A 25,933-nucleotide genomic window follows, 5' to 3' on the forward strand; every position below is an offset into this window, starting at 1 on the left:
TGACTTGGGAAGTGACAGAATCTCTCTTTGTTCCCTTTTAAAAGACCTGTTCTTTAGAACAAAGATTATACTTTAGGACAATGGAAAATTAAACAATTATTATCTGGAAAACTGTATCTGCTTGATAAATTTAAGTCTACTTGGGGGGAGATACAACAAATGGAAAAATAGGTAAGATAGGGTTCAGTTCTCATGTATCTCATTAACTTTGACTTACATGTCTCTATTGCTCTAATTTATTAGTCACTGTAACTAAGTTAAAATATACTAAATGTCATTAATGATGTTTTTGAGTATTCCATTGCCAGACTGCTGCACTTAGTTCTAATTTGATTTTTTGATAACTTAAAGCAAATTTCTTTATCCTGAAACCATGAATACAGTGATTTCACATATAACTTCAGGTACAAGTGCTATATTATTGAAATTCAGGTAGTTTGTTCACACATAGGTTTCTGCTATAAATAAAGTTAGGTACTGTAAGAAATGAAGACCATTGTAGAAATGAAGAACACCATAGCCCCAAGTATCAAGGTGGGCTGAGACCTCAAATTAATTCAAATTAATAATAATTTTTTTGGCCACACACATTTTGTCTTGTCTATGGACACTTTTGGAATTGGCCATTCAAAGCAAAGAACTTCTGCTTTACAGTTTCGATTCAAATGGGTAATTTATGAATAGAAGAAGGAATCCTTATCAAGAGAGTAATTAATGTGCCCCCGCCTCTCTTTATTCCTTTTCCTATATGTGGTGTAGCTAACTGGAGAGTTTTCATTTTTGTCTTTTCCCATGCTGTCCAAGGAAGATGTAATATGGAAAATGGGAAGAATGCCATTGTTCTGACTGATGAGCGCCATAGTGGATCTGAATCAGAGGTGGTATTCAGTTGGTTTGCACCAGTTCTGGCGTACTAGTAGCAGAAATTTTGAGTAGTTCAGAGAACCAGCAAATACTAACTGTGGCTGGCCCCGCCTGCCCTATCCTGTCCTATATTTCCTTGATTTTTTTAGTTCAGCTGATTCACCTGGCAGAGCGGGTTGCCGTGCCTCAGCTGAGCTAAAAAACAGCTCACTTCACTAACACTTGACAGAGGGCGGTTGTTGATTGCTGTGTGCGCAAAGCACGCTCTCATAGAACCGGTACGAAAAAAAATTTGGAATCCCACCACTGATCTGAATAATTCATAGGAAGGGCTGGAATGGCATGGATGTTCATTCCTTTACTTATCATACATTTCCTCGCTATCCAGATGTAAAAGTGTTATGCGTAGGAGGAGTGAAAGAGAATGCGATAGCATATTGCAGAGGCATATGGGTGTGCTGGTTATTTAGCATAGCTTTGTAAGCTTTGAAAGTTGGATCTTATATAAATTAACAGATTGTCCATCTGTTATGGATAGCAAAATTAGATTAAAATACAATAATTAATATACTCTGAACAGTTGATGGAGGTCTTGAAGTTCCAGATAGGAATTTAAATGAAAATCTTGTTGAGCTCCAAAGGATTTTAAATACAGAAGGAAATACAACTTACTTACTTACTCACTCACTCACTCCTTCCTAACTTCCTTCTCTCATTCCTATATCCATCCTCCTTCCTTCCTAACTTCCTTCCTTCTCTCATTCCCATATCTTTCCTTCCTTCTTCCCTCCCTACCGCCCTTCCCTCCTTCCCTCCTAACTTCCTTCCTTCTCATTCTCATATCCTTCCTTCCCAACTTCCTTCCTTCTCTCATTCCTATATCCTTCCTTCCTTCCCTTCTTCTCCTTCCTTCCTTCCTTCCTTCCTTCCTTCCTTCCTTCCTAATAATCCTTCTCATTCCATATCCTTCCTTCCTCCCCTTCCTTCCTTCCTTCTCTTCCTTCCTTCCTTCCTTCCTTCTCTCTTCCCTTCCTTTCCTTCCTAACTTAATTCCTTCTCTCATTCCCATATCCTTCCTTCCTTCCTTCCTTCCTTCCTTCCTTCCTCTGAACTCTTTCATGATGATGAAAATAGATTTACTTGAAAAATATATCCAGTTGCCCTCATGTGAACAAAAAGATACCAATCTTTTTGCTGGATATGATAACTTGACAGATGCCCAATTCTTGTAGTCTTTTCTTCCCTTACACCATGATCCATTAATCAATCTCCATTGCATAGAATTATACTAGAAAGCAAGCTGCATTTTTTTTAAATCAGCATGTTGCATATTGATAACATTTCCATAATTACTTAAGCACAATATGAAGATTAACCCTGCAAGGAAACCCGGAGGGAATGCAGCCACAGGAACTCAAAATGTTCTCTGTTTTGGTAATGAACGCCTTACAAAACTAGTTCCAATATTATTGGTGTGTGAGGTCTACTGCAAATGTTGACAGAAGGACTCCTGCCAACCTCAATAGGCATAGCGTGTGCCATAAATCAAAAGTTTCATGTGAGGCCAATTGTTCAGCTAAACCTCAGCCTTTCCTCCCTTTAAAATGCCCACAGTTTCTAGTTACATGCCTCTAAGTTTAGCTGTACTAGCATGGGTCATGCCACTTTTCATGTATCTTTCTGTATAAATTCACATGTTTAAATGCTTTTGGCAATACAGATAGTTCTCACCCTACAACCATTTGTTTAGTGTCTGTTCAAAGTCTATTTATTTTTATTTATTTATTTGGTTTGTCAATTGCTTACAAGATAATAGGTAAAAGTATAAACATGAGTAAGAATACAGGAAATAGGTATGAATAAATGGGGACAGTAGGACAGGGACACTTATGGTGCACTTAGGCATGTCCCCTTACAGACCTCTTAGGAATGGGGTGAGGTCAATAGTAGTTTGAGGTTAAAGGAGTGGGGGTTAGAGGATGTAACAACAGTGTCAGGTAGTGAAAAAAAGTGACTCTTTTTCACAGTTATAACCATTGCAGCGTTCCCATGGTCACGTGATCGAAATTCTGACCCTTGGCAACTGACTCATATTTATGTCTGTTTCAGAGTCCTGGGGTCACGTGATCGCCTCTGGCAAGATTAAGGCAAACAAATCAATGGGAAAGCCAGAATCACTTAACAACCATGTTACTAATTTAACAACTGCAGGGATTCAGTTAACAACTGTGTCAAGGCACATCATAAAATGGGACAAAACTCACTTCACTGTTTCAACAACAGAAGTGTTTTGGGCTCAATGGTGGTCGTAAGACGAGGACTACCTTGAATGTCTGGTCATAATTTCATTGAATTTGTGTATTGTTCAGTAGGTTTCATGCCTGCGATATCTGGGTTAAGATAAAGCAGTTTTATCTTAACCCAGAGAGAGTAAGCATGAAAAAAGTACACAAATTTAAACAAGAGGAGACCAAGAGACAGCAGCAGTCTTTATGTTACTTTGTTGGTTGCCCTCTCCCCTCTTTGGAGGAGCTTTATAGCTCCCGCTGCCTTAAGAAAGTTCAAAACATTCTCAAAGATCCATCTCATCCTGGGCACCCTTTGTTGAACTGTTACCATCTGGCAGACGGTACAGGGCAATAAAAACAAGGACAAATAGGCTGAAAAACAGCTTCTGCCCCAGGGCAGTAGCTCTTTCGAATTCTGCTGTATAGTGCAGTGTTGGTGCGGTATCGGGGGTTTTCGGTTCAATGTGTGAAGGGTGATGGGTGTGTGTTTGTGTTTATTTTCATGGTCATGGTCATGATGTGCACTGAAGATGGTGTTTGATTTCATTGTACGAGGTGCAATGACAATAAAATAAAATAAACCATATTCTTCAGCAAAATCATGCTTGAAGCCGCTTTCATATTTGTTAGTCCATAGACTTAATGCAATCTTCATTGTTTAGCAGGACTTCCAAAGCAATGTAAAGGGGAAAAGGACTTTCCTTGCTATTTTTAAAAAAATCATACACGTGTAATATGGATCTTGAAAGATACATAAAAAGACTTCCATGACGATAGGAACTTTTGTTCTATTAATACTTTTTTAAAAACTGCCACCATCAACCACAGGCAGAACCTTAAAGTCTACATAGCTTTACTACCGGAAGTCCTCAACTTACAGCAGTTCATTTAGTGACCACTCAAAGTTACAACAGCGCCGAAAAAAAGTGACTTGTGATCACTTTTCACAGTTACGGACTTTGCAGCCTCCCCATCATCCATCATGTGATCAAAAGATGCTCGGCAACTGGTTCATAGTTACGACAGTTGTAGGGTCCCAGGGTCAAGTGATCACCTTTTGCGACCTTCTGGCAAGCAAAGTTAAGTGGGGAAGCCACTTAACAACCAGGTTACTAACTTAATCAATTGCAGTGATTCATTTACAAAGTCGTAAAGTGGGGCAAAACTCACTCAACAAATGCCTCGCTTAACAACAGAAATTTTGGGCTCAATTGTGGTTGTAAGTCAAGGACTACCTGTATTTAGAAAAGAGCAAGCCAAACGCTGTAATTATTGTAATGTATACTTTGAGGATGCTTTCCTACAGTTACTTCTTTTGGAATATTTTCAAGCAGATTTACTAAATCAGACCAATGTTTTAATTGTGAAATTATAGAATGTCCAAAGTGACTTAACCTGTATGAAAACTTAGAACTAAATCCAAGAGAAACTTGTCCTTTCCCAAAATGTAAACTCCCCCCCGCCAATTGCTTCAATTCTCACTTTCTCTAAACCAGTAAATCTTACCAGTTATGTATATGATACACATAGTATTTTCTTGCTTTAAGACATGTTAACTCTTTCATATTTGCTGGATTAAAATTTTAATCAGATAAATGATGGATATTAAATGCAATCAGTAAAATATATTCTTGCTGCACTAATAACCAGAACCATTTTTTGAGGTGGAATAAATGAACAGGAAGGCCCTCAAATGTTATAGGCTTGGTTTAGCCTTCCTTATTTTAAAGAAAGTATAATGTGAACACATGGACTGGTAGACAATTATATTCATAATCTTAACTCTAAACTTGTGGGTACGTATCTAATTGTTGATTGTTAAGTCATCTTTTCTAGTCTGGGGTTGAATTGTGAAAGGCAGTTCCTCTTTCTTTGGGTGCTTACATCTGAAATTTTGTTCATGGTTTTGAAGAAAGCAGTTTTATACACTGTGAAAATGAATCCTTCTGGACTTTGAAAAATGCCACTATATTTATTATTAAAAACAAATCAATCAAATGTGTTTCACATGAGCATGTCTTAGCATTAACTGAAGGCTCAGAATTCTGGGAAATTGGAAAGGGACCAACTATCTCTGTCATAAAAAGCAATTTAAACAAGATCTTTATAAATTGCAATGAACGATACGGCTATCTGAAACAGTTCAAGTATGGATGACATGCAAAGAGTATGGATTAGGGCAAGGGTCTTCAAACTTGGCAAGACTTGTGGACTGCAACTCCCATTCAATTCCTGAGCTAACATGACTGGAGGAGGAATTTTGGGAGTTGAAGTCCACAAGTCTTAAAGCTGTCAAGTTTGAAGACCCCTGGATTAGGGTGTCCTATGAGATTTGCAGTATTGCAAAATTGAGAACAAACAGTGAAGGAGCAGTCTTTCTGATAATAAATTAAAATAATTTTCTTTGTATTTATATAAAAGAAAATTTCCATTGAATCCTTGTGCTTGTTTGGGGATTGTGCTAAACTAATATTTTTTTTCTTCAAACAGCGATTCTTTGGAACCCACACAATTTACTACTTGTACTGCTTCTGCAGTAAGAAGCATGCCTGAAAACCCAGAAAATGGTGCCAGTAGAACTATTTCAGCTGAGTCTGGAGCAGGATTCAAGCCCAAAGGACCTCAATATGCTGAGAAAACCTCAGGCTGGGAGTCTTCTAAGCAACCAGGTAAATTATTCAAGGTTTTGATTTGGTTGCTGATTTTGAAATCAAATGTTTTATATACAAATATTGGTGCTACCTGATAATATTTGATGCCGAGTCCAGATTTGTGTGCTTTACTTTCCTTGAAAATTTAATGTTCAAATGCAATACAAAAGTATAGAATAACAAAATTAATAAAATTCATTTTCACAAATGGATCCCCTGTAAAGTAAAATTGTTGTGAAGAATGAAGACTGCCATTTTAACACAAGAAGCATGGAGGTTGGTTTTGCTTAATATTTAATTTATTCATATTGATTTGATGTGTTGGTATTATGTACCATATGGCACAAAAATATACCTTATGTCTCCATACATCTCACTGCACATATACTTCTAGTTAGAACAGAGCAGAGATTCAGGGCTGTCTTCATATGTGTAATACCATGACCCAGATATTACATTTCTATACGTTGGGTCAATTTATATAGACATGAGAATGTGAAATCTTAGTTTGTGTTGCCTTGGGTTTAATAATGGAAGAAAAGTGAGCTCTCTTCTGCAAGGAAGATGGGTTATAGTCTCAATATATAATAATATATAGAATGAGGAGAATGAGGAAAAACCAGTTGCCTATGGCATGGATATGATACATTGGCTGAGACTGCATATTGAAAGGCTCTTAATCTTGATAAGTTTTAAATAATTGTTTTCCATAGATAGGGGTCTTTCCCCCTGGGGAAAGTTTTTCCAGGGAGAGCTGTTTCTTTTGGAGAAAGAAGTTAGAAGAATTTCCTTCTCTGTCCATCCTTTTAAATCTTTTTATTTTATTTGTTTTAGCTCTGTTAAATCAAGGAAAGCTGAAGTGAGATCATAAGCACAGTCAGTTTCATTGAGCAACCACTTCATTTGACAGCTAATTTGAAGTCACAATTGTGGTTTCTAAACAAGAACTACCTGTATGTTGTACTTAGAAATATGCAGAATTGAGTAGGGGGCACATATAGTTTTACCATTGTTATCAAGGGCCTAAATGAACACATTAACCAGGAGTATCTGTCACCAGCTTGGTTGTTATATCAGTTACGTTCTTTCCCATAGCTGATATAGTCACAGGGCTGTCCTATTCATGTACTGTACTAGTAATGTTTACTCAAGTAATTGTAATGTGCTCTGCTGCTACTATTCCTGATAGAATGTGGCATTTTCAGTGGGACATCCTTTTACACATAACTGTTACACTTATGCCATTAGCTACTAAGCTATTTTCAAATAAGGTAACCAGTCTGGCATATAACACAACCAGTGTTGTGTTAAAAAAAACTTGCTAGACTCTTTAAGACATTAATAATCACAATAAGTTTGCTGTCACTTGTAAGAGCACTATCTAGGAATAAATAACTCCTCTAAGTTTGATTTTTTTGACAATATGACCGACCATTCTCTCCTTTGGTATTTGTGAAGCTGCTATTTCAAGATTTTAGACTTATAGAGACCTTCACTGTATGAATTTTAGGTATGCATTGATTTTTCTTCTCCCTGAAAGTTCCTCCCTGAACTTTCATTCAGTACAGTCCGCAGTGAAGGTTTAAGCAACAGTAATTTCATGCTGTTGTGTTTTAATCATTTTTTCCCCATTCAGTTGAGCTCCATGAAAGTTACGGTGCTTCAACATAAGACTTTAGCCTAGAATTAGATTAAATAACTAAATAGGGCACCTTACATTAAAAATCAAGCTTGTAATTATTGCTTTTTCCCCCCTTATGTATCTGTAGGTAGAACATACACTTATATACATAGCAATTTGGTAATTCTAAAACGAGCATATTAGCAGTTTTCAGATCTTCCATTTTTCCTTAGGCTGCAATAACACAACAACAAAGCAAACTTACTAAAAGGTTGACTTCATTAACTCGGTGGGAAATTTCCAAGTGAAAACGTATTGGATTGTACTGCTGAAATCTAATAAGGAAAGAAAACTATAGGCTGTTAAGCCAAGCAGGTGGTCCTTGACTTACAACCACAATTTGGACCAGAATTTCCATAGTAAACTGGTGCAGTCATAAAGCAAGCCATACATAATTGGACCTTATTTTATGACTATTTTTTACCGCATTTGTTAAGTGAATCATTGTAGTTGTTTAAGTGAATCCAGCTTCTCCAGTTGACATTGGTACTGGAAAGGTTATAGATTGAAACTATATTTGCTCAGGATGCTGTAACCAGTCATAAATGTGGGCCGGTTGGGAAGTACCCAAATTGTGATCACGTGTCTGAGAGAGACAGTCATAAGTGACAAAAGTTATAAACACTTTTTCCAAGACCATTATAATTTTGAACCATTGTTAAACCAACAGTTGTAAGCTGAAAATTACTCATATATCTTAATTTTTTTTCAAACGCTTTAGTAAATATATTTCCAATCGAAGATTTCAATTCATTTGCATAGTAAACTCATAAATTAAACACACTTAATTGATTCTTGGCATGCTAATGTTTGACTTTTGTTTAAAATACTTTTGGCTATATGTAAACTGGATATGATACATGTGGTTCTTCAGACTTTCCAAATTATTTTAGAGTAATTATTTTTGGTGGGGGCGGGGGTCCGGGACAATTTATCATTATGTGGAATTCAGATTCTTCACTCTTATAAAAATTGTCAGTCCTGAATAAACTGAGAATTTATGTAGTTTAATTTTCCTGATGTGTTTCTCATCTAAAGCTCTAGAGCAGGGGTGTCAAACTCAAGGCCTGTGGCCCATGGGCTGGATCCGGCCAGTGGTGCCTTTAGATCTGGCCTGCGGGGCCACCCTGGAAACAGTGAAGGACCGGCCTGCGATGCCTCTGCCAGTGAGCATAAAATACCACCCTGGCTACGCCCACCCCCCTGGGCCCTGAGATCAAACACAAGCCTGATGCAGCCCTCAATGAAATTGTGTTTGACATCCCTGAGCTAGAGAATGTTTTCACCCATGATTTTACATTTGCATGGCAAAATTAAGGGTGCAATAAAGAAAAGGAAAAACAGATTTCTCCAGAAATTTGACAACTTTTTCCTGCCTGTTTGGCTGATCTCTGTCTTCACACAAAGGACTTTTTGCAAATTTTCTGGGATGGTTCTGTTGTGGTTACGCAATGTGGAGTCACTATCTGATCATTGTAGGAAGGTCTGCTGACTTTAAAACTGTAGGACTATCGGCTTGTTTTGACCATATGCAGAAGAGTTATTTTCAGTATAAAATACCTCTTTGCCACCACACTTTGTAATAATCTCTTTTGCTTTCTCCACTGTGATTTTAAAGATTTTCTACTTGGAGGAGAAAGATTAAACCAATGCCCCATCCCTTCCCCTCAAAAATCCCCTTTTGCAGAAGGCAAAATTTAGCAGAGAACTGTTCCATACTCTCTCTGCTTCATAGTAAAAGAAGAAAGACCTTCTGAGTTACTTTAAAAAAAATACTAATTTACTCTTTCAAGGTATTTTTAATCTATTTAGAACTGTTCTAGTTGTAAAAAGAGTCAGTTACGGATTTGAACTGGCATAGGCAAAGCCCAAGTTCTAGTTTACCTCAGATATTAAAGCTCAATAGGTATTCTTTGGACCAGTCAATCTGTCAGTCCAACAAACCTCACAAAATTACTGTTATAGGAAAAATTAGAAGGTGGAATACTATGTATGCTGTGTGCAGAAAAGAGAGGTTCCAAATCAATCAATCAATCACTCAATCAAATAAAGCAATTAGATTCAATCACACTTATGAATGGATGCATTTTTTTGAAAACTCATTGATAGGGGAAGGATTCATAATGATTCCTAGTTACCAAAAATGTATGTTTAATGTGGTAGGTAGTTTTAATTGGGTGGCCCAATGACTATGTTTGACAATAATTTTAGGGGGGATTTGGAGGTGTGATGCCTCAAAATACCTTGAGGTGGCGATAAATCACTGCATTTTGTACTTTCTTGAATGGTTTTCTTTTTCTTTCTTCTCTTTCTAATGGGAAATGAAATAGAGGTTAACTTTTAGAGGACAACCTATATTTTGAGTGTACAGTGTTCTTTCATTTATGGTACATTTAACAGAAATGATCTTTAATGTTTAACTTGCAAGGTATTCTGGATGGTGGTAGAAGTAAGTGTGTTAACCCCATGTATTTTATAACAAAGGCAGGGCAATATTTCAAATGGTGTTTTTTTTAAAGTTTCTCACGAATCTCATTGCTTGTAATTTATATTTATCTGCTGAAGTTTTTTTCCTTTGTTTTACTACTTTGTTTAATGGAATTAAGCTATTCTCAAGCAATGAGATTTGTTTTGGAAAGCTTGCCTTTTAAACTGAAAAAACCCAATACAGGAGTGAAAAAGTATAAGAATGTTTGGGGCAGACAAATCTGTGTTTGGCTGAATGTTAAGAGTACAATATAGGCATGTGATTCTGCTTGCTTTCCTTTCCATCATTAGGATGGAATCACTTTATATGCTTTAAAAGATATTTTGGTTGCAGTGATGCTAAGTGATAACCATGCTACTCCTCAAATTTACCAGAATTTGAAAATCTGATTGCAACCGGAGTTAGGTTTGGCCTCTATATAGCAGGCTGAAGTGATATGTGTTGTGGTGCTCTGAAACATGCATTTCTTCTCTGCAGGCTTTAGAAATGTGAAAAGATGTATTTATTTATGTATTTATTTTGTGTAGCTACCCATCTCACAATGGTAAACACCTCCAGTTCAGTTGAGTCCTAAGTTACCAATATTCTTTTCTATCTATAAGTACCGTCTTATTTTGTCTCCCAGGCACTAGTTCTGCTGTAATACCCCGAAAGGCACATATTTTTTATAAAGTGGACTTTTAAAGTTTTCCCTCTTTTAAGAAGCAACAACTTTTCCATGCCACTGCAAACACAGGACAGTGTCTGGATCAATGCAAACCAAGTATTTCAAAACTAAATAAAGAACCACAGTGTTTATTCAAGTCACAGCATTTTGTCATTGCCTTCCTATTCCATTCACCAGATCTTAGGCTTCGGTCTCTTAGTTCAGCAGCCCCCAAAGTTTTTTGCAGCGGGGGCAGTTTCAGGGAAAACCATTTTTCCATGGATCAGTGGCAGTGGTGGGGAGGGGATGGTTTTGCGCACTATCTAGATCCCACACATGCGCAGACAAAATTCGCCTTCTTGCATGGCCCAGTTCCTAACAGGCCGCAAAACAGTACCAAGCCGCGGACTGGTATCAGACCACGGCTGGGGGTTGGGGACCCCATCTTAATTCACTGTTTTCCCAGTGTTTGAAAATCTTACAAATTGACCTTTATAATTAACTCCCAAACCTGGGACTTACACATACACATATTGCATATTTATACCATTCAGACCAATCTTAAATTCATTATTAACTATTTGGAATAAATACCAATCGGAATATATATGGAGAACTAGTTCATAAAGAGTATGTGAACAGATATCGGTATGTTTGTGAATTAATTTTGAATTTTTGATATGGTAATAACCATATTGGTATGCAATTCAAGAGAAGCTTAATTTCTAAACCAGACTAATCTTTGAAACACAAAATTAAAACTTAAGATTGTAAGAAGCATTCTTAATATGTTTTAAGACTTTTATTTGTAAATTAGTTTATGTGGGGATCTTCCCAGAGTTTTTGCAAATCATGAATATCCAACTTGGCAGAACTTTAAACTGCTTATAAAAAATACTGTAGACTTAAAACTATCCAAAACACATTCCGATAATGTGGGAATTCTACACGCTGCTTATATGTCTGGACCAATTAGTGAAATCAGAACACTGATTAAACTTAAGTTGCTGCTTTGTAGTGTCAGTTGATGCAGGACTAAATGTGCTGCAGAGAAATGAAGAGAGTGTTATTTGGCACGAGTGGGCAACATCTTTAGGCACAATCACAACCATTTTGAAAGACAGGATGTTGCTCATTCGTCACAGGACTGCCAGCATAATATAGCCCAAAGTATAACACCTATTTATCTGAATGCAAATGGATATGTTTTTTTTCCTTCTAGCTCATCCAATATGTTCTCTGTGATTCTACTTATCTTTATCCTTTTAATGGAAAAATGGGAACATTTCCAGATACAGTAATGAACTATCTTCCTTTTTTAAATTTCCAAAATGCTTATAATTGATAAGACGCTGAACGACATTTTTAAAATTAGGATGACACTGTGGGGCTGGTATTTTATACATACAGTTTGTGATTCATTCAATAAAGTTTTAAAGAGTGGACGGTTTCAAGTGCCAAAGGTAGCAAACTAGAGCTGTTTGGCTAGAATTCTGTACTTTAGGAAGTTAGATTCGTGAGATTAAAACCCATACAGTATTGGTAGATTTAATTTTGACCTGGTTTTTATAAAGACTGTTTGCTGTATTTCATCATCATCATCAAATCTTTTTTGGGTCATAGACTAGCAGCATGTATTTGCTGTATTTTGAAACTGAGCAGGACATTAATTTAAATAAAAGTGTCCTGAAAGAGTTGAATACATTTAAAGTTCAATAGCAACATCAGAGAAGTTTGCTCCTGACAAATAGACAGCCCAGTATTAATAGTGCTAATTGTTTTGGCATACCACAGGCTGTGACAGGTTAATGAATGTGAATTCCAGTGTAGCCAAGCAAAGTGTTCTGAAACCACACCAAAGTTCTCCGTAAAACATCACCTGTTGAAGCTGGGGCATTTCCTTGTGATGTGAGATGCTAACCTGTTGCAAGCATCGTGGAACAGAATGTTTTCTTTTCCCTATATAAAATACGATTCTGATTATGCAACTCTCTTCCCACCAGAAAAGCCAGTTGATAAGTTTTCACAGGTGGCCCTGGATATTTGTAATGGTTTTGTTTCAACTTGCAGATAACAAAACCATGGCTAACGAGACCTTTAAAAACTTGCTTTACTCAAGTACAGAATCCATCCACCATTTTGCATATGCAAAGAGAAGAGAGACAGATAAAGAACTGCAAATATATGAAAGCCATACTTGCTGCTAATGAGGTCTGGTCTGTTTTTATTAACTGTAGGCTAAATCATGATTAGTGAAGCCACGGATACAAAGGCACCTGTATGTTGTGGTTAAATGGATTTTAAAGATGTGTATTATTCAGATCTAGTATCTTGCAGAGATAATTTCAGGTTTTTTTATTTGGAATAAGAGTTTTGAAATGCTCTTCTTTTTCACAACTTTCATCTCCTCCCACATCAGATGTAAATGAACTGGGTTAATATGTTCCACCTCATTTTCCTCCTACTAACAGTGAGGCACTCTCCCACCCCAGCCTCTCTCCATCTTGTTGTCCAGAAAACCACAGCTTCATTTCTTTATTAACTTTTAAAATAAGACTCCCTATTCATTGTCTTGTTTACAGTCTGCCGCTTTCGGCAGCCAGAAGGAGTCAGCATTCTCCAGGTCCAGCCCAAATACGGCAATTTGAAATTAATGTGCTTTGGAGGATTATTTTACATATGGCATAAGTAGTCCTCACAATAACTATAAGTCATTGTTTTTTAATCTGCATAACTTTCAAATGGATGAATTTAAATTCCTAGAATTCTCAGAAATGTCCGGTCCATCTGTCAGAAAGATCCACACAGGTTGGAAAAATTACCATAGACTTTATAATCTCCAATGTGTGACTTCCTTCAATTCATTTAATTACTGACTGTATAGTCAATAATTCCCTCTCGTGTGTGTGTGTGTGTGTGTGTGTGTGTGTGTGTGTGTGTGTGTACGTACACATTTGAACTAGTGTTGATTCCTGGCAACTACCTGGACCAGACTCACTGTCAGAGATGATGTAGAGTTTTCTGTTGGACCAGTGGAGAGGGTGTTGAACTAGATGACCTACAGTACAAAGTCCCTTCCAACTCTGTTAATCTGTTATCTGGACCAGTCCCTGCATTGGTCTTGGTAAGATTTCAGATGTGGTTTGCCATTGCTGCATTCCTAGGTCTGAGAGAACAACTGGCCTAAGGTCACCCAATTGGCTTTGTGCCTAAGGCAGGACTAGAACTCATGGTCTTCCAATTTCTACTGGATTGTGCAATTCTGGTTTAAAAATTAAACTGAAAAGATGTTGGAAGTGCATTGGCAAGTCTTGAACCACTGCCACCACAATTATGGCGGCTGTTTTACAACAGTTATCCCGTATTATAAAATGGAGGGCAATCATGACACTCGTCCATAAATTCTTTTTTTTTAAAAATAAATTTTATTGATTTTACAATTAAAACAAACCAACAACACATACATTAAATGAAAGAGAGAAAAAGAAGAAAGGGAGAAGAAAATAGAAAAAAAAATAGAAAACAATTAAAAACATTCTCATCTTCAACAGTTTGTAAGACCTCTTTTTTATCCTTATTTTATGCCATATACACACACCTAATCCTTACATATATCTGTGTATCACTACTATGGATTTATCCTATCCTCTTTTGCCTTTTAGTGTGAAGTCTATCTTTGGTCTATCCATTTGTACCAGCAATTCCAGCTGTTGTAGTATATTGAAGTGTCTTTATTTTTTAATGCCAAAGTTAATTTGTCAATTTCTGCACAACTTGAAATTTTTTGAACGATCATCTCCTCTGATGGAACATGAGGCTGCTTCCAACATTGTGCAAAAGCCAATCTGGCCGCTGTTAAAATGTGTATTATTATATATTTCACTTTTTTTGATATTTGTTTATCAAAGATCCCTAACATGAGCATGCTAATAAGCCAGGGAGATGGCTATCATATAGACTAAAAAAAAAGAAAAGGAAAGAGATTGATATACCAGCTAATAGATGGAAAGGGGGATATACAACAGGAGATAGAACAGAAAAAAGAAATTGCCCATAAGTATTTTGAAGAGTTATATAAAAAGGAAGAAGTTAACGAAGATAGAATAAGAAACTATTTAGATGAAGTGAAGGATAAAGCAATTGGGGAAGAAATGGAAAAATTATTAAACGAAGACATTACTTGGTTTGAATTGAAATCAGCAATAGAGGACCAGAAAAACAATAAATCCCCAGGACCAGATGGGATTCCAGGGGAGCTGTACAAGGCAATAGCAGAACAAATAGGACCTCTTATGGTGGAAGTTTTTAATGACGTCTTATTGGCAGCCAGGATGCCGGACTCATGGAGGGGGGCATTGATTTCGCTGATCCCGAAGGAGGATTCGGATCCCCGATATATACATAATTATAGGCCAATTTCACTGTTAAATACTGAATACAAAATATTCACTTCTATTATAGCAAGTAGACTAAAAAGAATGTTAAATGAGCATATATATAAAGATCAAAATGGATTTCTCCCGACCAGACAAATCAGGAACAATTTAAGAATAGTACTAGATGTCTTAGAATTTTACGAAACTCACCCCGAAAAACAAATTGCACTTATGTTTTTAGATGCAGAGAAGGCCTTCGATAATTTAAATTGGCAATTTTTAATCCAAAAAATTTATAATATGAATTTAGGCACCAAATTTGAAAATATTATAACAACCATTTATGATACACAACAGGCTAATATTATAATAAACGGGGAATATACCCGCCCAATAAAAATAGAAAAAGGAGTCAGACAGGGCTGCCCACTCTCACCCCTGCTTTTCATATTATCATTAGAAGCATTACTAATGTGAATTAGACAGAACCCAGACATAAAAGGATTAAAGGTTAAGAAAGAAGAATATAAATTGCAAGCATTTGCGAATGATATGATTTTTTTTCATTGAGGAACCAATAGAAAGAGGAAAAAATTGATGAATGAATTAGAACAATTTGGAGCAGTAGCAGGACTTAAAATTAATAGGAAGAAAACAAAATTAATGACTAAAAATTTAACAGAAAAACAGAAAATAGAACTAGAAGAAGTTATGGGAATACAAGTGATAAAGAAAGTTAAATACTTAGGAATATGGTTGACAGCACATTGTAAGACACTTAAAGAAAATAATTATGATAAATTGATGCAACAGGTAAAGAAGGATTTAAAAACATGGGGCAAGCTGCAACTTTCATTATTAGGCAGGATTGCTGCTATTAAAATGAATATTCTTCCAAAATTCCTATATATATTTCAGACGATCCCAATCAAAATGTTTTTTGAAGAACTTAATAAAATATCTGTAAAATTTATCTGGCAAGGGGAAAAAACTAGAATAAATTTAAAGGCAATGCAGGATATAAAGAGCAGGGGAGGGCTGGCACTTCCAAATTGGGAGTTGTATTATTGTGCAGCCTCTTTAGTATGGTTGAAGGAATGGGTGAATTTAACCAATAAGAGAATATTATTCTTAGAAGGCCATGACTTGCAAAGGGGGTGGCATGCTTTTTTATGGGATGTAGGGAAAACTAGCCAGAAATTTTTTCACAGACACCTAATCAGAGACTCATTATTAACTAATTGGAAGAAAATACAGAAAAAACACTATTTAAAAATACCAATTTGGATTTCAACAATGGAGGCGATGATTCACCCAAATAATCTGGATATCACTAAAATGATTAAATATAAGGATCTATTGGATACACAAGGAAATTTGAAATCGTGGCAAGAACTTCAAGAGCGGGGACTAAAAATTGATCAGTGGGCATATCTTCAAATTCAAAGTAGATATAAATAGGACAAGGAAGAATTTGGAATTAACAATAAACTCCAGCAATTAGATAAAATTTTATTAGGATCAGGCAAAAAAATATAACCAAATTTTATAATTATTTATTAGAAGTAGAATTAGAAGAAGAAATTGTAAAAGGGAACATGATAGCCTGGAGTAGGAATATAGGATGTAGCATCACCATAATAGAATGGGAAAAGGTCTGAGGTAAAAATAATAAAATTACAAAATCGGTAGCATACAAAGAAAACACCTATAAAATGTTTTATAGATGGCACCTTCCTCCTTCGAGATTAGCGAAGATGCACCCCAATATGAGTCCAAATTGCTGGAAATGCAAAAAAAAAAAAAAGAGGGAACTTTTTTCCATATGTGGTGGTCCTGTATAGAAGCTCAAAAATATTGGCAAAAAATTAGAAATTGGCTGGAAGAAATGACAAGAGAACAGATCGAATTCAAACCACACTCGTCCATAAATTCTTAAACCAATATATGATCCCTGGAAAAGGTGTGGCAGTTTTAAGGAGTTGGAAAATATCCTACATTCTCGCTCCATGCTATTCCAGAACACCTTTTTGCCCTCCTGATTGTAGCAACCATGAATTTAATGGGATAGTACTCCCAATTTTCTTCCTTCTAAGACTGACTTTGGAAGGAACAAAGAAAATCCCTCAAATTTTACTGAATTTTGACTGACCCATAAACACTGCAGATGAGAAAATGACCTGACCCAAGCCAGCCCAGAATGTTCATTTTAATTAAGAAACTTTACAGTCCATTTAATCTGAGCGCTTTAGAGATGAAAGACTAGCTGCTGCGGCAGGAAACTAACCTTCTGAAATTGTAACCCAGCCTCTGATGCACCTGTTGTGATTTTTCATGGTGCACATTCTAGCTTTCCCAGACATTTTAAGAAATGATAACAGTGTAATCAATCCTGTTCTGCCTTTCATCATAGGAGGATTTAAAGCTTTAATTATATTCCACAAATCTAGCAAAGAAAAAAAAAAGTAATGGCTGTTGAAGGCTTTGCTTTCTCTCATTGCCTAAGCCCATGCCTTTTAGGGAAATGTTCAGAGCCTGAAATTTAGTTGGTGGAGTTTTTTTGTGGGAAGGAGGGAATATTAATAGCATTTAGAACTCATCAATATTCATTTATCCTTGAAATAAGAGCCAAGGTCTATTAGTCTATTAAGTAATAGGAACATCTATTTTCACCCATCTGTTGTACGGTAGTATGATTGTGGTTACTTAAACCACTGGACGACAGCACTTTATAATGAAATTCTGGCACTTGTATGTCTAGAAGTATCTTTATTATTATTTATAGACTTCATATGATGCCTGATCTTATGTTTAAGTGAGTGTTAAATATTCAGTCTCAGTGGTTGCTATGGTCAGGAGAATATCTGCCAGAGAAGGGTTGGCTCAAGTAGTGGACTTTACATAAGATTTTAATTCATTATTAATGTTTAGCATTAGACTCTGCTATGAATAACACCTTGTGTGTTCTGAATATTCTCATGTTTCTCTAGAAAATAGAAGTATTTCCAGGAAAAATACTGTTCTTATAGAAGAATAATTACTCCATTACAGTCCTCTGAAATAGAGTATTTTATTCCATTTAGGATGACAGCCATTATTAAAAACCTTAACAAATTAAAGTGTACCCAGAAAATAATCCTCTAAAATAATGAAGGGTCTGTTCCAAGTCTTACAAAGAGCAGAAGAGAAGTAAAAATGGGAAACCTTCATTATCTAAAGCAGGGCCGCCAGACTCACAGCCCAGGGGTTGGATTTGTCACGCGAAGTCCTGATATGTCACATGATGACACTGTGACGACGCAAGTTTGACAGCCCTGATCTAAAGGGTTAAAGATTCCAATTGGTAGACGATAGAGAACATTTCTCCAGTGTTACTGCAGAAAGTAAGTCAAGAACCGGGAGAGGAAAACTGCAGAATTATATATTTTGGCTCAACTATAAAAGATACTTCTTATGAGTGCCAACATGGTGTATTGGTTAAGATGCTGCGCCATGAACAGGGACTCAGGTTCTAGTTCTCTTCTAGAAACAGAAGGCAGTTAGGTGATTTTGGGTCAGATGTTTCCTCTCAGCCCTAATCGTATCTTGGAATAAGCCAGCTGAAAAATACAAGCTGGTTTTGGTATCACTGATTACAGGATAAACACTAAGAACATTAGGAGAAGCCAACAGGATGACTATGGCCCAGCCAGTCCCACTTAACCCAATCCACCTCACAGGTTGGTTGTTGTGAGGAAAAAAAAAAGAAGCAGGAGTATTAATTTGGGGGTGTGTTTTGTTTTGTTTTTACTTTTAGGCTAATAAATAGTGTGTTATGGCTGTCATTGAAGACAGATCTAGACAACTATGGTTGTTGAAGATTAGCTTCTGGTTTTGGGAAAGCACTTGGGTGGCTAATAATCCTAGAATGGACTGGACAATGTTACATTGTGTACCTTTGTTGTGTTTATTGGTTTGAAAGAAGACAAAGAGAAGGACCCATGGTGGAAAAAAAATCTGCCCTGTACAGTTTATCCACCAGAGATTGAAGCAATGGAAGATAAGAGGTTTACCAGCCAGAGAAAGACAGCTGTCGGCCTGGACTAACAAACAAACTGCCAACCAGTATGCTTAGGCCCTTTCTGAAAATGTTAGTTTATTTTGTGTTCTACGGTGAAGCTAGTATCTCCTACAGACATCTTTATCTTTTATATCCCAAACAACAGGTGGTATTTTGTGTTTGCGTCAGTCTAAGCTGCCCTTGAGATTCAAAAGTATGTATGGAGTTGTACTGTTCAAACAAAACTTCTCACATGCAAACAACTGACACAAATAAAATTGAAGTATTTACTACCTAATCGAAACACATATCTTGGTGTATTTTTGGAAGGAATGGAATGGAATGGAATACAAATAACATAACATAACATAACATAACATAACATAACATAACATAACATAACATGAGAAAGTTTTATTTAACTGAGACAATGCTCTGTGCCCAACAGTTGAACAAATTGTAGGGTAGTCTCTAAATGTATTAAATAAACTATGAAGCTGTGGCAAAGAGTAGCATATATGGGTAGCATAAAAGGGTTCTATGGTTACTTTTAGGGATCTATGGTTAATTTTAGGTTAATTGTCTTACCCTGGTATAAAATTGTAAAGCCAGAATAGCAATAACACTTAGCAGTTAGACTTATATACTGCTTTATAGTGCTTTACAGTCCTCTCTAAGCAGTTTTACAGAGTCAGCATCTTGCCCCCAACAATCTGGGTCCTCATTTTACCCACCTTGGAAGGACGGAAGGCTGGTGGGATTTGAACTGCCAAATTGCAGGCAGCTGATAGTCAGCAGAAGTGGCCTGCAGTACTGCACTCTAACCACTATGCCACCAAGGCTCTGGAATATGTTCTAAGATTCATCTTCCCATGAAATATACGGGAATGCATGTATGTATTGTTGCTTGCATACATTTCAAATATTGTCCTCTTCAGCTTACCAGTAACCTACCAGAACAATGATATTTTTTCCCAGTGCTATTGTAAAATTCATTTTTCATACTTATGACCGTTGTAGCATCCCCATGGTCATTTGATCAAATCGTGGGCACTTGGCAACTGTATTTATGACGGTTGCAGTATCCCAGGGTCATATGATCCCCTTTTGCGACCTTCTGACAAGCAAAGGGGGAAACCAGATTCATTTTAAATCATGTTACTAACTTAGCAACTGCAGTGATTCACTTGGTAAAAAAGGTTGTAAAAATTCAGGCAAAACTCACTTAACACCTGACTTGCCTAGCAATAGAAATTTTAGGCTCAATTGTGGTTGTAAGTTGAGGACTAGCTGAGCTGGTAACTTTCCACCCTTTTCATGTTAATGATAAAGACAAGGACATTTTTCCTTTAGAACAAAATATTTGACACCAGCTGTAATACATTATGAATTCACATTTTTATTTAATGCTTTGCTTCCCAAGTGCAGTTCAGAATTCATTATTGACTTTCATGAAAATGATGTGCAATAACATGTTTTTATTTCTAACCTAATTGGGGAAACAAAATCACAGCAGACAAAGTGTGACTTTTGTGGGCTATTAATGAGTCTCATGCCTCCCAAATCATGCCTGTCTATCTCTGTCCTTCGCCTCTGAATTGTTCATAATTTCAGACATTCGCCTCTGAATTGTTCATAATTCCAGATGCTGCAACAATCCAGCAATTGAAACAGTGCTAATTAATGGAAATTGTACATTTTAATTGGAAGTGTTGGGCCAGGATCAAGACAAAGAAGTTTTAAAAGGGATTGGAGAATCGCAGAGGGGATACAGCTCATCAAAAGTTCAGTGTCATCGTCCATAATCATTTCCAGGTTTTACCTGGAATATACGAAGAAAATGAGGTCCCAGAGGTTCTCCTAGGTGTTTAATGTTACCCGAGTAGCAACACTCTGCTCCTATAAAAATCTAACTTGGATAAGTGCAACCTTTTAAAAGAGAACTTTTCAAACACAATGAAAATTCTCAGCAAATGCATTAGACTGCTACCTGGGGTGTTATAATCAGGAAAAATCCATAATTACATAGTTGCTTCAGTAATCTCAAGAAAATGCTCTGACAATTTTCCTGTTTGCTGGGAGTTGAAAATGAAGCGGTAAACTCTCAAAGGTAGTGCTCAAAAGTGCCATTTGTCAGAAACAACAGCACTCTTCAACATTATTTTTCTTGCTCCCCTTTTATCTGGTGTTTATTTGTAGACCTGAAGAGCATTTATAGTTCAAAATAAATTACTGTGATCACTGGGTCACAATGGAATGCCTCAGAGACAGAAAAGAGCCGATTTTAAAGAATATGCCGTTTCTTTATAGTGAAAAGCTGACCAATTACTTATTTATTGTACCAATTTCTCTAGAAACCTTTCCTGTTTCTTTTACTGTCGTTATTTATTTGTCAGGATAAGGTTATCCTGATGCTGCATCATAAATATCTACAGGTGTTTATCACACTTTAGTGAAAAGAGGTTGAAAGAAAATTATCGACTGTTGTCACTTTAGGGCTGAAAAGATTTTAGAAGGTGCCAGTCTTATCTCTTAACTTCAACAGTTTGTTAGACTTTGAAGTTTAATCAGGCAGAAAAGGTGTGTGACTAAACTGCCTTTGATAAATACACGTTAATGAATTTGACTATAGGCAGAACTAAAAGCATGCCAAGATATTTATTATGGCAGAAAACGGAGCTGTTTTTGCATTATTTCTAAAAGAAAAGATGCAAAATAGGGACTGTAGGACAAAAAATAAGGGGTGGTCTGGTAGAATAAGATAGGGGCTGTTTGTGTTGAACCTCTGTTCAGATATGGCTATAAAGTTAATGCTACTTACTACAAGGCCCTGTCAGAAAGATTGAAAAGCAAATAACACACTTAAGAATTTAGGACACCTAATTGGCAGGGGTGGGATTCTACCAGTTTGCACCTATTCGCTAGAACCAGTTATTAACATTCTAAGCAGTTCGGAGAACTGGTTGTTAGAAAAAATTACTGGCCTAATCCTGTAAGGAAGGCAGGAAGGAAACATTCTGGAGTTGCTTACAGAAACTGCCTCTCCATTAACCCTTGTTACATTCTTGGCAGGATTAGACTTCCTGTCTCAGGAACGTCTCTGGAGTTTTTCCCCCCTCCTTTTCTGGTACTTTGCTTGTGTGGAGTGACCATTCAATGTTACAATGGCACTGAAAAAAGTGACTTATGACCATTTTTCAAACTTATGACTGTTGCAGCATCCCCACAGTCATGAGAGGCCAGGCGAGGAGATGCGTGCCTCGATGTGAGGGATATTGAGTTGGCCACGCCCAGCCAATAACATGACCACCAAGCCACGTCTACCTAGTCACATGACCACCAAGCCATGCCCACCAAATAAGCCACACCCACAGAACCGGTTGTTAAAAAATTTGAATCCCGCCCCTGCTAATTGGTGTTATCTATTTTTTATTTTTTTTTTGGACTTGAGTGGCACTTGATGGCTCCATGGTTAAGATGCTGAGCTCATCAGCTGGAAAGCTGGCAGCTCATGCTCTAGACCCGAGTGCCACATGATGGGGTGAGTTCCCGTCCTTTCTCCAACTCCTGCCTACCTAGCAGTTTGAAAGCATGGAAATGCGAGTATTTCGGAGGGAAGTTATTTTATTTATTTATTTAATTTTTATTGCTGCCTATTTGCGCATGGTGACTCATGGCAGCTTACAGAATATAAAACCTCATTTAAAACAAAACTAATAAAAAAGAATCAAATAATATAAGATAGAATCACCCCCCACCCCCTGCCCTGGCAACAGCAGATCACACGAGCCATTTAATGGGCTCCATCTTGCTTTGGGTTCCCCAGGCCTACTGGCAGCATCAGGTCTTCAGCGCCTTCTGGAAGAGAGTGGGAGCCATTTTAATCTCTGGGGAAATGATGTTCCAAAGACAGGGAGCCACCATGGAGAAGGCCCCTTTTCTAGTTCTTACCAGGTGTATCTCTCTAGGGGATGAGACCCGCAGTGTTCCCTATCTCCCAGCTCTGATGGGTCTGGTAGATGTGACTGGCAAATACGGTCCCTCAGATAACTTGGTCCCAAGCCATGAAAGGCTTAGTTAACAATACTCCATGATTACTATGGAAATGTCTTCAGACTGTGCGGCTCAATGGCCTTGGAACTAAGTAAGCAACCCCCCTACAGTCGGCAATGTCTAGCAGAGTAAAACCCGCAGGGACTCCTTTACATTTGCTTTACTTTATTTCTTTGTACTAGCTAGCAGTAGTTCTGTAGTGTTCCCAATAAGATATTTTTTCCAGATCCTCTGTAGAGATGAGAAAGTCTGGACTTGGACTTCTTTTGCATACAAAGTATTTCTACTTCTACTGATGTTCTTTACTTTGAATTATTTTTGTATTATGTTCATTTATTAACCCTCTTGTATGTTATGGTTATCTGCCAGTAATTCAGCATTTCAGACATGGTTGACTTTTACCCTGCCTTTTTTGTTGAAATCCTTTGTTGCTTGTTCTTTAATTTCCCTTTTAGCTGCATGCAATGTTGTGTGGATTTTTTTAAAATTCACTGGGATGTTCCCAAGGGTAAAAGCACTATTTTCAAAGTACACAATCCTTATGTGAAGATCCTCTTTGAAGGAATTTATTTCTGATGCATATTTCAAATATCTCACCACTTAGGATTTCTTTTTAGTACGCTACAAAGGGAAAAGTATGATTAGTTCTTTGCCTGCTAATGAGTATGTTTTCTTATTTGCTTCATGTAATTGTCCAGCTGAGATAGAATAAAGTTTATTTAATAAGCCTTTCTAGAATTAGAATTAGACAATTCTGGATAAACTGTTTAATGGGAGTTAGCCTTTAAAGTCAAAGTAATGCAGATTGACTAGAATACTTTAATATGCTAGAAATCTCTTACCAGTTACAGTTTTTTTTTAAAATGAATTCCTTTGTCCATTGTGAAGGACATTTTTGCAATAGAACTAGACTTTAAACTCCATTCAGAAATGTAGTCTTTATATACTTTTTTTTTTTTTAAAAAAGTTCAGTTATATTCCAAAGAATATATTCAGTCTTGAATCTTAGATTAAATTTTTTTATTTCCTTTTTTTCTTATGATTATGTCATGTACGTCTTGGACGTGAGATTCTAGAGAACCAAAGAATGAATGTATAAAATATGTTAATTATAAAATACAGAGGGTCTTAGAGGATACAGATAAACCCGGATTCATGATAGTCTGGTCTCAAGTCCAGGTATGGGGTGAGAACCCTCATAGGAAACAAGGAATTCCTGTCAAGGAATACTTTATATCACAGTCATGAAAATAAGCATTTCAGCATTATCTCTCTACAAAGGATTTGAGGTTCTTTTTAACCTGAGAGATTGTGAATCAAGCACATCACAGTTTATTTGCATCTCTTGGTTTCTAGTTTTGAAAGCATCTCTGTTCCATAAAGGGCATTCATGCATATACAGAAGCAACCAGAAACAACTTTAAAAATGGTCACAAAAGTCTTGCAAAAGATGCGCTTGAATTCATCACTCAAAGATGCTCACAGGTGTTAAGTGAAGCAAATCATTTGAATGCTAGATATATCCCTAATGATTGCATACTTATTTATATCAATATATTTCTTTCTGCATTTATATACTAAAACACTGGGGTTGCTAGCATTTCTCCTTGTAAGCTCAGTTTTGTCCCATTTCGATTCATGGCAGCTGGAAGTGGATGGATTTCCAACAATAATACAACCTCTGGTGAGAAAGCTGCAGCTGCACCTCTGCAAACCAATGAAGATACTTTGGTTCAGAGAGCAGAGCATATTCCAGCAGGCAAGCGGACTCCAATGTGTGCTCAGTGCAATCAAGTCATCAGGTTGGTACTATTTTCTATATACACGATTGTTGTATATACATGAGGTGCAGGACGGCACCTCTTATTCTACAAGGAACTTGTATATGAGTAATTGTAACTCATTGATTGAAACTACTTCAGTGCTATTCTTGAGTTGAACTCTTGAACATAGTGATTTCATAATACAACAAATAAATGCTAATTAATAAGGTTCATACAATATGGTCAGTAAAATGAATACATGCTTCCATTCGGAACATAACAGAAAGCTGAGGAAGTATCCATTTTGGTCCACTAAAAATTGTGCAAGCATGTGAATTCTTACATAGTTGAAATACTGTAAGTATTTTACTGGTTATCATAATTGTCTCAATCATAGAATCCAGAAATTTTCAGGAGGAATTGTTTTATTGAGTATTGATTGGTATAATATCAAGCTTATGGCTTATATGGACATATTATTAGAAGTGGATGTTCACACAGGGTCAGAAAGTAAAAGAAAAGACAAGTGAGAAGGTTATATAGAATCACCTGGCATTCTTATAAAGATTATATCATGTTGTTTCCCTACTGTTGCAGCACAATACTTTGGGAAGCTTATGATAGCCTTCAGCTTTTGGGGTTCAGGTTTTAGTATAATTACAGTTCATGCCCTTTGAGGCAGTATTACCTGTGAAAAGGTAAGAACTGGATCAAGTGACATTCCACAGCACACCTGTGTTGCAGCCAAACGCATTGTACACCTGGTTACTTTACACTAATGCATGAAATAACCATGATGTACAAGTCCCCCAAATTTAAGATAGAGTATCTTATAACTTTTTAATTAATATCCTTAAATTATTGATACATTTATCTAAAAGTTACCACACTTTTTTGCAATCTTATTACAGGCTCTCGTTCCATTTTGCAATATCAAGATCAGGTTTTTCCTGTGTATTATATCTGTGAAATATTTGTAGTAAAATTCTAATAGATTGCTATATGCAACAGCTGAAAAGTCTCAGAATATCATTGAATAAAACAATTAAACTTGTCAACTTAGAATCTTGGTATTGACATATTT

The 25,933-nt window shown here is 36.6% G+C and overlaps 1 protein-coding gene across 1 annotated transcript in view; it reads left to right on the forward strand.

The window, feature by feature from the left end:
- PDLIM5 (PDZ and LIM domain 5) overlaps positions 1-25,002 on the forward strand; it is a 125,608-nt gene extending 100,606 nt beyond the window's left edge. The window contains exons 8-9 of the mRNA XM_087962874.1: positions 5,643-5,821; positions 24,732-25,002. Of these exons, the coding sequence (XP_087819000.1) occupies positions 5,643-5,821; positions 24,732-24,931 (379 nt within the window). The 3' untranslated portion in view covers positions 24,932-25,002. The remainder of the gene's footprint in view (positions 1-5,642; positions 5,822-24,731) is intronic.
- Positions 25,003-25,933: the final 931 nt, after the last annotated feature.

Source organism: Notechis scutatus, chromosome 4, assembly GCF_049901735.1.
Source record: "Notechis scutatus isolate UNSWTSFEM ecotype Mainland chromosome 4, rNotScu1.2, whole genome shotgun sequence".
NCBI lineage: Eukaryota > Metazoa > Chordata > Lepidosauria > Squamata > Elapidae > Notechis > Notechis scutatus.